Source organism: Marmota marmota, unplaced genomic scaffold (assembly GCF_001458135.2).
Source record: "Marmota marmota marmota unplaced genomic scaffold, marMar, whole genome shotgun sequence".
NCBI lineage: Eukaryota > Metazoa > Chordata > Mammalia > Rodentia > Sciuridae > Marmota > Marmota marmota.
The window spans coordinates 63,993,193-64,011,450 of NW_025999842.1; the positions used below are offsets into that span (position 1 = coordinate 63,993,193).

An 18,258-nucleotide genomic window follows, 5' to 3' on the forward strand; every position below is an offset into this window, starting at 1 on the left:
TCATCGGATTTCATAGCATTCATGTGGCTGTATGCTGTGGTATTATCTGTGTGTATGTGTACCCCATATTGAGGTGATGCTGCTCTACGACCTTTCTTCTACTTGTGGCTTTCTGTTTACTGTGGACACAGATTTGTATATCATCCAGTAACAGAATCTTGATCTAGTATTTTATTAATTTGGTTCAGGACAAATCAAAGGATTATCCTTTTCTGGGGGGAAAAATGCATCTTTTAGGCTTCTACCCCACATATGTGTGATACAAAAGTTTACACAGCACTCTCTACAGTGCTAAATGAAGTGACTTGAGTAATAACCAGTCTTTAAGAAAGGATCTTTCCCAAACTCTTAATTCTAGCGGTGTAGATAAGAGAAAAGAAACAGTTCTGCGTCCTGCAATAAAGCTGATCTCTCCAAAAATCCTGGAACAAACTGTTAAAAGAAATAAACTGAGCCAGGTCCTGAAATCATTGGAAAATATTTTTCCCAAATTGAGGAGGAAGCATACAAAATTGGTAACCAAGATTTTTTTTTTTTTTTTGGTCTAACATTTGAAATCTAAAAATACTATAATAAAAAATGTTCAAAAAATGAGTTAAACAGATACATTATTTGATTTGCTACCTGCTATAGAGTGATCAGAAGAAAAAAATAAATTAACGAAGCTTCTCCCACCACTTGGCACTGAGTCTAACACTACGAAACCACCCCTAAAAGGAAGTAAATTAAACTTGAGTCACTAAATTATTACAGAAATCCCAGACAAAAATGAGTGGCAGCATGTTGTCACATGCCTATAATCCCAGTGGCTCGGTAGGCTGGTAGGAGGATCATGAGTTCAAAGCCAGCCTCAACGAAAGCAAGAGGCTAAGCAAATCAGTGAGACCCTGTCTCAAAATAAAAATACAAAATAGAACTGGGGGCATGGCTCAGTGCTCAAGTGCCCCAGAATTCAATCTTCAATACCCAAAAAAAAAAAAAAAAACTACTGGATAGAAGAAAAAAATTAATGTGGGAAGAAATTTTTAAGTTTAAAATGTTTAGATATGAAGGCTTTACTTTCTTCTGTATAGCAAATAGCAAATACAGAGGTGAAAAATTGCCTATTGGTAGTAATGTCACCATAGCTACACACATACACACACACACACACACACACACACACTTGATTCTGACTAAAACAGACCCCCTTTGAAATTAAAAGCAACTTTCTGTTAACTACTTTTCTGCATCCTGTATTTCCTCATGCTGAGGACAGTTGCCAAGGGAATTAATACTTGACATATTCTTTGAGCACACCCTAACTAAATCTGTATATGTATATCACCTGGCTTTTATTTCTGTGAATTGACCAATTCCATGGAACTTGTAGAGAAGCGGTCGAACTGCTTCCCAGTTTCATCAAACTGCACAAAATTTCGTTTTCCTTTTTAGATCTTTGCCTATTCCTTCTGCAGGCAGGCAGCCAGCCAAATTTGGCCAGCCAGGACTCAGGCAGGTTCCCTGGCTGGGCTGCCAGTTTCCTGAGCACCTAGCTTCTGAAAAATAGTGAAAAAATACTTAGTTATTCACACTGTATTGTGACTTTCTAGAGCCCTCCCCTTCATAGTAGTATGCCTTTTGTACCACTACAGCATTTATAGACACAAGGACAAAATACTTTACTCTTTCAGACCAGTTGTCATGATGGGGAAAAGGCCTACTTTCTGCATTTTGTTATAGAAGCCAGGAACTCTTAGCAGACTGACATGACTGCTGAACATCATTTCTCATTCTTATTTCTGTAGTATTCATATTCACTTAGCTGGCAAACTGTTTTGAAAATAATATAGCATATATAAAATCATAAATATTTTAATGATACTTTAACACCTTTTTTTCCCAGTTATAAATTATTAAGCAGTAGCCTTGACTGTGGACTTCCTTATTATTTTTTACCAGTACTTCCCTCCAAACCACAATATTCTTCTATTTAAGGAGACTTAATATAATGCTAAAGGTGACACACATTCATTGAGCAAGATTTTTTTTTTAAAAAAAGAAAATATAATTTAAATTAGTTCAGACTTCTAAATTTTTACTTTGTTTACTTTTTTTTTTTTTTTTTTTTTTTTTTTTTTTTTGTAGTTGTAAATGGACAGAATGCCTTTATTTGTTTTTATGTGTTGCTGAGAATCAAAACCCAGTGCCTCACACATGGTAGGCAAGCGCTCTGCCAACTGAGCTACAGCCCCAACCCCACTTTGTTTACCTTTATACATCTCTTTTATTCAAAATGCCTTTTGCTAGAGCTCTATGTTGACATTGAAATCACATTGTTAAATAATAAACTTAGTAGTTAAGATTGAGATCAAACTGCTTATGGATTTTTTTTTCCCAAAATTAACCCTACTACTTGCCAATTCTTCCCAGTCTTAAAACTGACTGCCTTTTTAAGTTGAGGTGAATCTCATAGTTGGAAGAGACTTTAAGGGTCATGTACAATTCTGTACCAAAAGTTATTCAGTCCACTGATCATTTCAACACTCAGTCCTGCAGGATTGCTACCAAGGGTAAATCCATTCTGTACTTGAATACCTGTAAGAAACACGCTGCCTCCTAAAGTAATACATTCTATTTTTGGAGAAATCTATCTACTAGCAAGTAAGTTCTTAAATTACTAAGCCAATATATTTAAAAATCATTAGGAAGGGGCTGGGGATGTGGCTCAAGCAGTAGCGTGCTCGCCTGGCATACATGCTGCCTGGGTTCGATCCTCAGCACCACATACAAAAACAAAGATGTTGTGTCCGCCAAAAACTAAAAAATTAATATAAAAAATTCTAAAAAAAAAAAAATCATTAGGAAGATAACATATGCACATGGTAAAAGAAATTCTAACCAAAACAGGAAACTACAATAAAAGTGTGTCTCCTTTAACCCTTGACTGTGTCTTCCCCCCATCCCCTAACTATTTAACTATCAGAGGTAATCTCTATTAGCACTTCTTTTTTTTAATTTATTTATTTATTCTAACTTGTTACACATGAACAGAATGCATTTAAATTCATAGTACACATATAGAGCACAATTTTTCATGTCTCTCGTTGTACACAAAAGTAGTGTCACATACATGTACTTAGGATAATGATGTCCATCTCATTCCACCATCATTCCTACCCCCATGCTCTATTAGCACTTCTTAATCCTCCTCTTTATATTCATTCGTGTGAACGAATATACTGATGTATGTACACATATGCGCTTCTTTTAGTGGGAACATACCATGTATATATACGTAAATGTGGAATTATAGAGTTTACCTCTCTCTGTAGGTGCCACATTCATGAATTTGGGCATCTGCACATTGAAAATTAATTATTCCTGTGATGATTGCATCTATACTGTACATATACAGATTTTTTCTTTTCATTTTTCCCTAAACAGTGCAATATAACAATTTTTTATAGAACACATTGTATTAAGTTTGACAAATAATCTAGAGATGATTTATGAGAGGATGTGTATGTGTTATAGGAAACACTATACCATTTTATATAAGGGACTTCTTAAGCATCCTCAGATTTGGGTATCCTCAGATTTGGGTATCCTTCAGGGGAAAGTTCATGGAACCAATCCCCAATAGATAATAAAGAGACAACTGAATGAACATCTCTACAGTATGTCTAACATAGACATGGTTTTGAGTATGAGAACAAACGTTACACATTTTTTTTGTTTAATGTAACTTAAGATCTTTGCATTTCAGCATGTACAAATCTCTTTCATTTTTTTTTTCTTTTAAAAAAATTAGTCATTTTAAGAGCTTTATTGAGATACAGTTAACGTACTATGTACAGTGCACTCATACAGAGTTCAAGTCAGTGGTTTTTAGTACATTCAGTTATAAGTGCATCATCACCACAGCCAATAATAAATAAAACACTTCCATCACCTCAAAAAGAAGCCCCATACCCTGTCAGCTTTCACCACTCTCAGCCCAGGCCACCACAAAAATACTTCCTGTCTCTCTAGCTTTCTGTATTCTGCTCATTTCATATAAGTAGATACATATACTATGTGGTCTTTTGTGACTAGATGTTTTCACTTAAGGTCATCCGTTTTGTAGCAAGTATTAGTACTTCATTCCTGTCAGATAAGATACACACATACTGCATTTTGTTTATTTATCACTTGATGGACATTTTGGTATTTTTTTTTTTTTACCTTTTGGCTATTACAAATAATTTTGCTATAAACCTTTCTGTACAAGTTTTTGTGTTTATGTGTTTCTCTTCTGCATATACCTATGAGCAGAATGGCTGAGTCATGTGATAATCTTATATTAACTGCTGGAATGGCCAGGTTGTTTTCCACAGAGATTGCCCAATTTTGCATTCCCACTAGCAGATTTGCTCTCTCCACATCCTCACCAACACTTCCTGTTATCAGATTTTGTGATTCTTGTCCTCCTAGTGCCTATGGAGTATTTCATTGTGGTTCTGATTTACATTTCCCTAATGGCTAATGGTCTTGAGTATCATTGTCATGTGCTTATTGGCTGTTTGTGTTTTTTCTTTGAAGAAATGTCTATTTATATCCTTTGCCTCTTTTTATTTGGGTGATCTGGAGTTTTATTATTAAGTTGTATTAGTTGTTTGTATATTCTAGAAGTAAACTCCTTGTGTGATTTGCAATTATTGTCCCATTCTGAGTTGTCTTTTCACACTCTTAATGATGCCCTTTAAGCCCGAAAGTCTTTTATTTTGCTGAAGTCCCATTTGTATACTTTTGTTGGTCATGCTTTTTGTGTCTTAATCTATGGTGTCTCCTTAAGAATTACAACTTTAGCTCTTATGTTTTCTTCTTTCATCTATTTTGAGTGAATTTCTGTATAATGGCATGAGCTAAGAACGAACTATTTGTTGAAAAGGCTTTTCTTTCCTCTTTGAATGATCTTGGAACCCCTGAAGATGATCAGTTGACTGTAAACACATGGGTTTATTTTTGGACTCAATATTTTCCATTGATCTGTATGTTCCTCATTCTGGTACTACAGTCTTAATTACCCTTGCTTTATAGTAAATTTTGAAATTTGGATGTGATTTCTTCTACTTCATTCTTTTTCAAGACGGATTTGGCTATTTGTAATCATTTGTAATTACATATAAATTTTAGAAGACGTTACAACTTTTAAATGAGGTTCTAGTAGGGATTACTTTTAAAATATTTTTCTATATATTTGCTATGTTTTAAATGCACAGAAAACTAAAGGCTATATAATGAAAAGGTTCCCTCACCAGAGATAAGCAGTGGCTGGTCACAATCCATTCATTATGTGTTTGTCTAGAAATTGAAATTATCAAGTGGAAATTGAAATTATCAAGTGTCTGAGTATTTCATTCTAATGAAATAGTGTTTTACTTTCTGTGTTTTGTTTTTGTCTTCATGTTTTTAAGAGAATTGTAGATCAACAAGTTCAGCTCTGAGTTTTTAGAAATGACTGCAATAGTATTATACCATGATATCTAACCAGTTTTTTCTTAATGATCCTTAAGATAGTTGCTAATCTAGCTTTTACGAATAGTACTGTAATAAAAATCCTCATGTATATACATTTGTGCCCATATCCAAGTATGTCAGCAGAACAGTTTACTGTGCCCAAGCATATGTACATTTTTAATTTTGATAGATTTATCATTTAGGCTTCGTTATAATGCAGTAACAAATTGTATCCTAAAAACACCAAAGGCTTATTTCTAGTTCACACATCTTGTCCATTACAGATTAGATAGTGGGCTCTATTCTGCATTTATCCTTACCCAAGGATCCAGGTTAAGGGAATATCTATCTGTGCTTCCATGACAAAGGAGATCTAGCAGATCAGCAGTGCTTCCCTAGGCTTCTGTCTCGACATGTTATTCTTTGGATAAAACAAGGCCCATAGCCACACCTAATTCAGAGGCAGTGCGAGATGTAATTCTGCCACATACCTAGGAGAAGAATAACCAGGAATATTTAGTGAAGGATGCCAGTGACTGCCACAATAAGTGTTGCCAGATTCAATTTGAGGCTCTCTCTATAAAACGTCGTACCAATTTATATTCCCATAAACAGATGATTGAAAAAATACAGCTCTGTCAGTCAACTAGGTAAAAATGTGCTTTTTTTAAAATTTAAATATGAGGTTGAACATTGTTTCATGTTTTCTTTCTTAAACTAGTTGTATTTCTTATATTGTAAACTTGCCTGGTTTTGTAGGATGTTTACTCCATTTTCCTAATTTGTAATTACTTTTAACTTGGTCAATAAAATTTTTTGTTTTATACATTTTTTACTTTTGTATATTCAAACTTATTGGTCTTTTTTCCTTATGGCTTCTGGGTTTTGTGTCTTATTTAGAAAACGTCTTCCTATTCCTAGATTTGGAAAAAAAGAATAGAAACCTTGTGCTATATTTTCATTTTAGTTATAATATTGCTCCTTGGACTGCATTCAACTGGTCTATGGCATCCCATCACAAACTTGAAAGTAGCTTACCATTATCCCCTTTTAAAATATAAATCTATAAGTGTTCAGAATTTCTAAAGATATTTTAGAACAGTGTATCTTATCTTAATGCTATAAGATTATATGCAAAGTCGTAATTATGTACAAATAAATACAAACAAATTATTATCTAGTTTTGTTTAAAGGACCAATGCTTGTCTAACTTATTTATACATATAAATATTTATGCATGTAAATATATATAAATAATTTAAATGTATTTAGAGATTAAGCATCATTTCTCAGTTCTGTACATAGTTCATACATCTCTTCCCCAATTATATGCCCAGTTGTAGCACTGTTGCAGTACCTAATTTCAACTTACTCTTAAAAATGGAAAAATAGATGCAAACAGAATGCTATTTAAAAGAGTAATTGCCCATCTTTGAATCTTTTGTGATTCAGTCATCAGATAAATGACTAGTAATACAGTAGTTTATAAAACAGATATGATCCCTGCTGTCAACAAAATTATACTGTAGAAAAATATGGATTTTAGAGGCTGACATTATACTTCCTTAAGTGTGATAACTTAGGCACGCCTGAAGCATATTCCTGAGTTAGGCATATAAAATCATGATAGACAAAAACCTAAAAGTACTAGAAATAAGTATTGATATGTTTTTCAATGGCAGAGTTTTCTTATTTCCTTTTTAAATAAGCCTGAAATCTTTGTGTACATCAGTTCCTGATACACTGTACGGTAGCATAGGTATTTCTTTAATAAGCATATTCTATTCTCTTGTGTTTTTATTTATGAGCTTCTGGAGAAATTAGGCATTACTTATACTATAAAGTGCCTAAAATTATTAACACTAACATTAACATCATCTGGAACTTTCAGTGTGTTCTTCTAGTTTTAAATAAAATGAGTAAACTTGTCTCCATTGTTCGTTAGAAGCTGACAAAAGTGGGGTCAAGACAAAGCTTTTTATATAAAACATCTGTAATACCTCAAGGAGTGGTTTAGGAGCCCTGGTACTTAAATTCAGGAAAATTCAGTTATCAACCACAAGAGGGTGCTGCATGCTTTAATTACTTATATCCATTAATTTTGACTAAAAATATTTAAAGGTACTGAATATGTTTTCTCTATCTATAATTCCTCATTTTCATCTATTTAGGAAGGTAAAAGTTTAGAAAACTAAATAAAGAAATATATTATTGAGATATTAAATACACCACTAGGACTAGCGTATAAAGAAGCCACTGATATGCAATGTCATCAACCTAAAAGTATTGCCATATTTTACAGTGTATTAGTAAATCAAGTGAAAAAAAAATTAAGCTAAACTTTAAGGAGGCTTTAAATATCAAGGGTTTTTTTCAACAATATTTCTATTTACTACCCATTAAAAGTCAAAATGTTAAGCCAGGCATGATGGTATATGCCTGTAACCCCAGCTACTCAAAAAAGAGACTTGATGCCAGCCTGGGCAACATAGTGACACTCCATCACCAAGAAGAAAAAGAAACAGCAGATCATTATCACTATTTTATATTTAATAGACATTTAGTACCTGTAGCTTTCAAGGTAATAACGTATAAGGTGTTGAAATAGTTTGTTTCCATAACTTTATCTTTGTTCACACTTCATTCGTGGTATTAATTAATAATTAATTAATTAATTTGAATTATTAATTTCTTTTGAATGAGTATTCAAAAATAATGTAAGCCTCATTACTATTCAGATTATATTGAATTCCAGAATAGTGGAAACTTAATGTATTTTAAGGTATACTATTTTATAGACATATTGATGTATATTCAATATACAAGGTATATTATTTATATGTAATTACATTATATGTATTATAAAATATAAATAGATACAGAGAGAGCTTCAGTACAGCTTTTAAAATACATTGATAACTGTTTAAACCTTTTTCTGCTAACTTCTTGCTATGGTACAGAAAGCTTTTGCTGATAACACAGGCTACCCAGCCTGTGTCATCTTTATTTTTACTTATATAATATATATTCAGAGTAGACAACATTGACATTTTGTTCATGATAATTTATGAACAACAGAAATTTATTATTCACAGTTGTGGAGGCTGGGAAGTTCAAGATCAAGGTACAAGCAGACTCAGTGTCTAGTGAGGTCCCATTACTCATAGATGCCTTCTGTGTGAAGTCCCTTTACTCATAGATGCCTTTGGTGTATCCTCACATGGTGGAATGGGAAGAGCAAGCACCATCTTGGATGTGGGCGCTAACCCCATTCATGAGAGTACAGCCCTGGTGACCTAATCACTTCCCAAAGGCACTTCATAATAGCACCATCGGGGGATTATGTTTCTACATGTGAATTTGGGAAGAATACAAACATTCTGACCACAGCAATTATATAGCGTATTGATTTATAGGATGCTTATGAAGCCGGGAACTTACTGAAATTACACGTCTAATCATCATACTTGTAAATGTTTACAACAGAGCCAAGTAATATTTCTGTATTATATAGTTCTTTGATACAGCTTTCTGGGTTTTTATCACTCATAGTTACCATCTCTTAGATCTTATCTTCCTTCTTGGTTTATGCCTTCAGTTTGCTAGAACATCTCTAATATCTAATAAAAGACTTAGAATAAGTTACTTTTAAGTCCTAAATGTCTGAAAGTGCCCTCATATTTCTAGCTTGGTGTAGAATTCTTGGATGAAAATTTTTTCCACAGAACGTGCCACCAACTGCCCCTGTCAAGAGGAAATCTTATGTCAATGTGATTCTTGTGCCTTTGTAACCTATTTCTTTTCTTTCTGGAAATACTTAAGATCTTCCTTTTGTCCTAGTAGTCTGAAACTCTGCCATGTTATGTTTAAGCTTAAGTCTCAGTCTCTCTCTCTCTCTCTCTCTCTCTCTCTCTCTCTTTTTTTTAAATCATCTCATCCCACATTCTGTGGACTCCTCCTGTTCAAAAGCTAACACCTCTCCCTTCAGCCCTGGAAAATTCTTTTATGGTCCTCATTAGTTTCCATGCTTTCTCTTTATAGAACCTTGCTTCTTCAGCAGTTTAAATTCCTGAACCAACTTTCTATTTATTTCTTATTCTCATATCCTCAATATAGTGTACCTTTGTCCACTTTACATTTTAGGAAATTCCCTTAGTATTTATTCCAGCCCATGTATGAAATTTTCATTTCAGCATTAATGTTTTTAAATTTTCATAACAGTTGTTTTATGGGTATAATATTATTTCTCATCTCTTAATGACAGTAATTAGAATTTAAGTTCTCATCCCTCTCCTCAGTTATCTCCACTTAATCTGGTTTAGTTTTTCTCACTGTTCATTCAGTTCTTTCACGCGTCCTCAAATGTGTTGTGATACTTGGCAGATGGTTCATATTTAAGAGGGAAGTGTCATGAAGGCTGGCTGAGAGCCCTGTATATGAAAGTGAGACTCAGCACTTGACAGACTGCTTAGTACTGAATAGGTAAGTTTCTGCAGGGCAGGTTTGCTCACTGCTCTTTGTAGCAGCCCACTTGTCCACAAGACTGTATGTTTCTCTGTTCTTCTTCATTAGTCTATGTCATTTCATCTGCTTTTAGTGTTCTAGAAACTTGTTGAAATCTGTTGTCCATTAACTGCCTTCTTCCTGTTCTTTATTGTTGGATTATACCAGTTTTATTCCTCTTGTCATTTTCATGGGCTTTCAGGAAACAGAAAATTCTTGAAGTACAGTGTGCAGTCAACCATCTTTAAAGTCATGGCTAATATAATTCCATCTTTATAGCTTAGCTTTTTAAGTTAGTATTAATCTATGTAAATAAAAGGGATGGAGAAAATTTTCCCTCACTGAAGTTCCACAACAAATTTTTCTCATGTGTAATTAGTAGATGTTCATCAGCCTGGTTCATCATGATATGTGGTTAGAATTATTTCATTTAAAACAGTTTCTTTATGTGCAAAAAAAAAAAAAAAAAAGGAAGCCCTGAGAAGTAATTTTCTCAAGTCTCTATTCACAGTCATTTTCCATAACAGTGATGAAAATTTCTAACCTCCCTCAGTAACTGTAGCTCTCTACAGTTGCTCTCTACAGCCCCCAAACATCTACTTCTTTTGTACCCTGGAAGTATAATTGTGTTTCTCTCTGGTCTTTTGGTGGAGGCTGATTAGAACAGAAGTGTCTTTACTATAATTATCCTTCTTCAGAATAAAGCTGACAATACTGTTTCATAACGTACAGGGATTGGGTAATATTTTGTACAACAGAGATTAAAATTGCAGAAATCACAGCTAAAGAAGAAAGTTTAGCTGAATTTTCATAATTTTTTTAGAAATTCACATTAACCTCCTTTTCTTCTCTGTAGTTTATCTTCCTCAGATTCCTATCTAAAAACCCCAACCTATAAGTGAAAAGTAATTAGAGGCATAAAGAATTGCTAAGAAATTGCCCTTTTATACTGTGTTCATATCACACTTAGCTTGTTTATAACTAAGAGACATACTTAAGAGATCCTAAACCAAGTATGTCATTTATAAGTAATACAGTCTTTGTAACTAAAATTTTTTTAAAACTGGAAAGAAGTACCTCTTAAATAATTTTAAGACACTAGAGTTGCAATATTTTACTTTAGAACCTCAGACTTATCATAGCCAAATCTTTAGCCATTGCAAAAACTTCTCTCTTTATGAATTACCAAGGATGCAGTATTTTCTGTTTCAGAAATGTTCTGAAAAATTTGCTGTTTAATTTCAAAACCATTTCCTTCACAGCTATACCTGTAGCAACTGTGGCTCTGTGTTAGTCTTCCATTGATAAGACAAAATACTTGAGAAAAACAAGTTGCAGGGGGGAAATTTTATTTTGGCTCACAGTTTCAGAGGTTTCAGTCCATGGTGGTTGGTTGGTTCCATTGGCTTGTGGTGAGGCAAAACATCATGGCAGGAATGGCAGAGCAACGCTGCTCAGTTAGTGTGGTCATAAAGCAGAGCTGGGGTTGTGGCTCAGCGTTAGAGAGCTTGCCTAGTACATGCGCGCCCTGGGTTCAGTCCTCGGCACCACATAAAAATAAATAAATAAATAAAGGTATTGTGTCCAGCTACAACTAATAAATAAATAAATATTTTAAAAAAAGAAAAAGAAAAGAAAGCAGAGCATGAGAGGGGAAAGAGCTGGGGAAAATATATAGTCCCCAAGGTCACAACCCTTCATCTAAGTCTCACCTCCTGCTGTCTCCACCTCTTCCTATAGTCCATTCAGCCATGCTGAATTGATCCTTTCATGAGGTTAATGACTCCTAAAAGCCCCATATCTGAACATTATTGCATTAGGGACCTTACCTTCAACACATGAGTCTTTGCTGGACATTCCAGATCCAAATCATAACAGGCCACTTCAATTTTAAATCTTTAAATCAGATTTTTGCCCACTGTTAAAAGTTAATATTGGCCTTCTCTGTAGCTCAACCTGGTTTACTTCCTATTAAGATAGAAACATTAAAAATACCAGATTGGGAATTATGAGAGGAGCTGTGACTAAAAGAATCCTGGAATTTATGCTTTATGATGCACTATTGGAAAATAAATTAGAATATCTTTTTTGATTTTCCATTTAGAATGAGAATCATGTATTAGCATTTTTTCCCTTTTAGCATTAAGAACCTCGTAGTCTCATAAAGCATTTTATCCTAAAGTCAGATTTATTTTCTAAAAGAGGTATTTCTGAAGTGAATAGACTAACTTTATTTCAGTTTATTTTTGCCTGATTTATCTATATTAAGCATACCCAGCTACTCAGGAGGCTGAGGCAGGAGGATCTCAAGTTCAAGGCAGCCTTAGCAATTATCAAGACCCTGTCCAAAATAAAAAATTTTTAAAAGGACTGAGGATGTAGTTCAGTGGTAGAGCACTCGCCTAGTATGCATGAACTCTCCTGGGTTCAATCCCCGGTAGCACAAAGGGAAAAAAAATCTCTAGCTGCATTCAAGATTTTTTCTCTGTCTTTGGTTTTAGGTAGTTTGACTAGGATGTGACATAAGTATTTTCTCTAGTTTTAATATTATTTGGCTCTCTGGGCCTCTTGGATCTATAATTCATTGTTTCATTAACTTTTTTTTTTGTTTTTTGTGTGTGTGTGTGTGTGTGTGTGGTGCTGGGGATTGAACCCAATGCCTTGAGCTTGCAAGGCAAGCACCCTACCAACTTAGCTATATCCCCAGCCCTCAAATTTTATTGATTGATTGATTGATTGATTGATTGATTTTAGGTGTAGGTGAACACAATGTCTTTATTTATTTATTTTTATTTGGTGCTGAGGATAGAACCCAGTGCCTCACACGTGCGAGGCAGGTGCTCTACCACTGAGCTACAGCCCCAAGACAGAAATATTTTTTCTGTCTTGTTTTTCTTTTCTTCCTTGCCAATTACACACATGCTTTTCATGTTGTCCTACAACTCCTGAATTCTTTGTTCTTTTCCACTTTTTTCTTTGTGTTGAATATAGGTCATTTCTGTCTTCACATTCACATTCTATCACCACAGAACTGGTGTGCCTAGTGCTGATAAGCCTGTTAAAGGAATTCTTATATCTGCTACTGTATTTTTTATTTCTAGCATTTGATTCATTTGCAGTTTCTACCATCTCAAATTGTGCTTCTTTGTCTGCACATTGTCCACCTTTTAAGTTCAACCCTTTAGCCTATTAGGGACTTCCAGCATCTGGCCCACCTTGATAATGGTTCTGTTGGTTGCATTATTTCTGGATAATGAGTTGGGCTTTTCTCGTGCTTTTATGTGTATCTTATAAATTTTTGTCAAATATCAAATGTTGTGTGGAAATAAATAGAAGGGAATCATATTATCACCCAGAAGTGGGGACACTTCTTTTTCTTAGGTTATTGGACTTTGGCTTTTGTCCTTACCTTCAGTGCACCACAGTCCTCAGACCTCCAACAGTTGGCTACTCTCACTTTGTGCCTGTGAGAGGGTGCTTGAAGTACAAGGTTCTTACTTTAATCCTTTTATTTTATACCTTTTTGTGCATTGATGTGGTCTTCATTTTATTCAGAATCTTTTTAATAAGATCAGCAAGGCACTATGTGGTCTGGTACAGGGTCAAATAGTAAATTATTTAGGATTTTGCAGGCCACATAGTTTCTGTCAGAACAACTCAAGTGCTATTATAACAGGAAAAACCCATAACCATTAAGTAAACAAATGAGTAAGGCTGATTCCAACAAAACTTTCTTCACAAAACAGGCCAGATTTGTCCTGTATAATTCACTGACCACTTATGCAGTCTTGTTCTTACCCTCCTCCCAGCCTCTCCTGCCCCAGCCTCTCCTGCCCCAGCCTCTCCTGCCATTGTAGTGTGCACCCCACCATGGCAGAGGCTTTTGCCTCATTTCCCAAATGGCCAACGATGGCATCTGACACATAATGGGCTGTCAGTTTATTAAGAATGGATGAGTGAACTATATTTGGAATGTTTTCATATAAATAGCATGTAACTGAATTTTTAAAATATGGTGTGCTGATCTCTTGTGATTCAACCAATACTTCTAAGTGGGCTGCTTTTTGTTGTGATTACTAATAAAATTGGAACTGCTTCTGTCAGCTTTTTGGTTTTGTTTTCTATTTTTTTCCTTTAAACCTGCTTACTTGCCCTTTAGGCTTAATCACATTTTCTCTCTTTCTCTTTGTTCTGTCACTGAATTTAGAAACTAAACAAAACTAAACATTCTTATTACTGTTTAGAAACTACATTTTAATATAGAAGCTGTATATTTAATTTAGAAACTAACATGTGTATTTGTCTTAGCAGCATTTGAGGATACTCTGAACAGTTGGAAGACCTTAGCATACTTTCTAATTTTTCATACTTCCAATTTCTTGTTACTCTTTTCTAAGATTTTAGTTTCACTTTCCCTTAGACCATCTCAGTCATTCCCCACATCCACCATGGTTTTTTCCTCTTTCATAGATTTACTCAGGTATCTTACCTTCATCCCTTTGTATTTCATCATCATCTTAACAAAAAAGCATTTTTAGTAGTTATTTCAACAGGCATCTATCATTGATGAAATCACCCAGACTTTGAAAATGTCTTAATCATCTGTATTCTTAGATGAGCAAATTATTCCATTATTTTCTGGAATTTGTTATTTTCTTCTATTTGGGAACATTTTCAGCTAGTATCTCTTCACATCTTGCCTCTTTGTTTTCTTCTGGTATTCCTTTTTAGATGTACAGTCATGGGTCACTTAATGATGGTGATAGGTTCTGAAAATATATCATTAGCTGATTTTTCTCATCCTGCAAACATCCTAAAATGTATTTAGACAAACCTCAATGCTATTACCTCCTACATACCTGAACTGTGTGATGCAGCCTGTAACTCCTAAGCTGCAAACCTGTACTGAAAACTGTAGGTAATTGTAAAACACTGGTAGTTATCTGTGTATCTAAATCTGTCTAAGCATAGAAAAGACACAGTAAAAGTGTTAGGCAGTGGGAATTTTAGAGTTCCATTATAATGTTTTGGGTCTGCTTTTGTGTATGCAGGCTGTCATTGACCCAAATGTCAATATATAGTATATGACTGTATGTGAGATCCTTTAACTCCTCCTTCATGTTTTCTAGTGCTATATGTACATTCTGGGTAAAATTCTTAGATCGATCTTATAGGTCACCAACTGTGTCTTTGACTATTAATCTTCTATTTAATCTTTTTTACTTTTTTCATTTCAAAGGACTTTATTTCTAGAGATTTAAGGTATTTTTTCACATCTGCCTATTTCCTCAAGATAGAATCATCCCAAGCTGCTATCTCATAAAAATAGGTCAAGTACCTTTATTTCCAATCCAGTATATACTAAAGGATGAAAGGATGAGGGTTCAGTTGTCCAGAGATGGATCAAAAAGACATACCCCTGTTTTCAAGGCTTAATAAGGTTTCTCAGGGAGTTCATGGTTCAAGATTGATTGCTTATTTTGTTTCTTTTAAAAATCTTGGGAACTGGGGATGTAGCTCAGTGGTAGAGTGCTTATCTAGTATGCGTGAAGCTCTGGGTTCAATACCAAGTACTACAAACTGTGTGTGTGTGTGTATAAAATATTTTCACAAAATATGGTCTGAGTGTAAGAAAATAAAAAGCAATTTCTGTAAATGGTATTATTTTTACGTTTCAATTTGAATACTTTAATGTTAACACTCAGGCGGCTTGTAATCAGTCTTCCTGTTTTACTTTTTGCATACACCAACATGTATTCACCCTATTCCCACACTCCCTTCTAAAATATATATATAATTTTAATGTTAGAATATCTCATGCAAAAAATAAATATGTTACTCTGGAGTAAAAGGGCTTATCCTTTCCAAATGTCAGATGTGAATTAGATAACAATAAGTAGGTTAACTAGACTAGAATCTTTAGAAAAGTAATAGGCTAAAATCACTGTCTTCGGCCATAAAGTGGATTTAATCCAAATCCTAAAATTTTTTTAAATAAAGTGACATTTGTTTAAATAATTAAAACAATTATTTTTGGAATTTTAAATGTTTAATCTCAAAATATTTTGTTTTAATGTAGTTTTGGGATTCTTGACAGTTCCTGTTTGGCACAGAAATATTCATTTGTTTTCTTTTCCCAAGTCTGCTTAAAGGTTAACTGACTGAAGTAGGCGGGTCCTCATGTTTACTAATATGTATTGCAGCTCTGTTGGTACACCAGAAGGCCAGAATGGAACGACTTCAAAGAGAACTTGAGATTCAAAAGAAAAAGCTGGATAAACTAAAATCTGAGGTCAATGAAATGGAAAATAATCTAACTCGAAGGCGCCTGAAAAGATCAAATTCCATATCCCAAATACCTTCGGTAAGTCATATGTAACTGTGGTGACCTCTGTGCTTGAACCTGAGAATAGGCTGTATGCCGTAATGTCAAAAGACTTGATGTAGTTTTCTACAAATGTTCTTAAATTCATACTTGTTTTTCTGTCCTTACCTTCCCCTGACAAAAACTCCATTCTTTCTTAACTAATAACATGAGATTTCAATGCAAATCTTTCTGACATGGAATTATTTTTCAGCTTGAAGAAATGCAGCAGTTGAGAAGTTGTAATAGACAACTCCAGATTGACATTGACTGCTTAACCAAAGAAATTGATCTTTTTCAAGCCCGAGGTAAAGTTCAGTGCATACTCAGCTGAAATTCATTGAATTAATCTGCCAACTCTTTTCCTGTGGCTGAGAACGAACTCATCAGTCATAATTTTACTACCTCAGTTTGGAGCCAGATGATAATGCTAAAGAAACATTAGATTTTTATTGCCTCTTTTGCCCCCCAAAATAAGTACATACTTGGTTCAGAAGTCACTTGATACACTTTATATACTTCAAATCCACTTTCGGTCAGATGTATTGCTTTTGTGTGTGTAGAATCTTTTGTGATGTTTATTAATTAACAGATGTATCCATATAAATGTTTCGTTTTTGTCCTTTCAAGAATTATGCATTCCCATCTCAATGGCACTGCCTTAATTGAAAAAAATAGAGAAGATGATGAAAGTAAGATTATACATTTGTAGGTCAATGGTAGCTTTTTATATTTGAACTATTAATAGCAGTTATTAGCAGTAATAATTAGCTATTAATAGCTATAATTTCTTATTGTAGTAAAAAAATGTTTATGACTTAATTCATTTCCATAGAAAACTAAAGCAAAATTTTATCACTTAAAACTAATCCTGAAATTGGGGAAATAATAGAAATATATAAAATAGAAAAAAATAGGGAAAGGAAGGAAATTAATAAAAAAGAAATCCTCAGTCTTACTTTGGAGTGTCTTCCAACATTCATTAAACTGAAAGATGATTGATTTTACTTAAATTTAAAAAAATATATATTGGTAAGCTGTTTATCTTGAAACATTCATAGAAAAATGCCGCAGTTTAAACTTTGAAGAAAAGAAATGTTCATGTAGTAAAAAATTTGAACCATTATATCACATTAGCACAAGATTTGTATACTTACTTGGGGCCAGGCTCTTTAGTTGTTCAAGTCCATGCTTGATAATTTAAAGTTACTTTTTAAATTTTATGTTATTTTCATTTGTAACATAGAACAGGGGTCGCTTCTAATTCTTTCTTACCATCTTTAGTTTGACTTCTTCCCCAATTTAACACTTACCTCGGTGTATGAATGTTATATTATACCTATATTTTGAAATATGTTTTTGAAATCTTACATATAATTTGAGATAGAGATGAAGATAATGAAAAGCATTTCTTTGGTTTTATACTGTAGCATTTTTAGAAAGAAATGCTTGCTTTAAAAAATAAAATAAGTATTTTTGGACTATAAACATTGATATATTTACTTTTTATATATTTCAGGACCACATTTTAACCCCAGCGCTATTCATAACTTTTATGACAATATTGGATTTGTAGGTCCTGTGCCACCAAAACCCAAAGGTTAGTGTATCCATTAAGTGTGAAAACTGTTAATTTTGAAAAGCAAGATCTTAGAAACTTTTTATTTTTAACAACCTTCCACTCTAGAAGTACTTCAAACTTTGGCATTCTTGGGTGGATTTATTAGGAAGATGTTTGTTTATTTTCATTTATATGCTGGGGGCTGGGGAGGATGCAAAGGTATAATGTATTTAGCTTCTTAAAAGTAATAGATGTGGGCTGAGGTTGTGGCTCCTGTTGTAACAAGAGCGCTTGCCTGGCATGAGTAAGGCACTGGGTTTGATTCTTAGCACTGCATATAAATAAAGGT

General features: G+C 33.9%; 1 protein-coding gene across 3 annotated transcripts in view; it reads left to right on the top strand.

Moving 5' to 3' along the window:
- Nucleotides 1-18,258, top strand: part of Tab2 (TGF-beta activated kinase 1 (MAP3K7) binding protein 2) — a 51,456-nt gene that overhangs the window by 26,681 nt on the left and 6,517 nt on the right. The window contains exons 4-6 of one of the 3 annotated variants that reach the window (XM_015502104.2): nt 16,188-16,348; nt 16,563-16,656; nt 17,868-17,948. In XM_015502104.2, the coding sequence (XP_015357590.1) occupies nt 16,188-16,348; nt 16,563-16,656; nt 17,868-17,948 (336 nt within the window). The remainder of the gene's footprint in view (nt 1-16,187; nt 16,349-16,562; nt 16,657-17,867; nt 17,949-18,258) is intronic. The other 2 variants (XM_048799698.1, XM_048799706.1) reach the window with 2 other exon arrangements.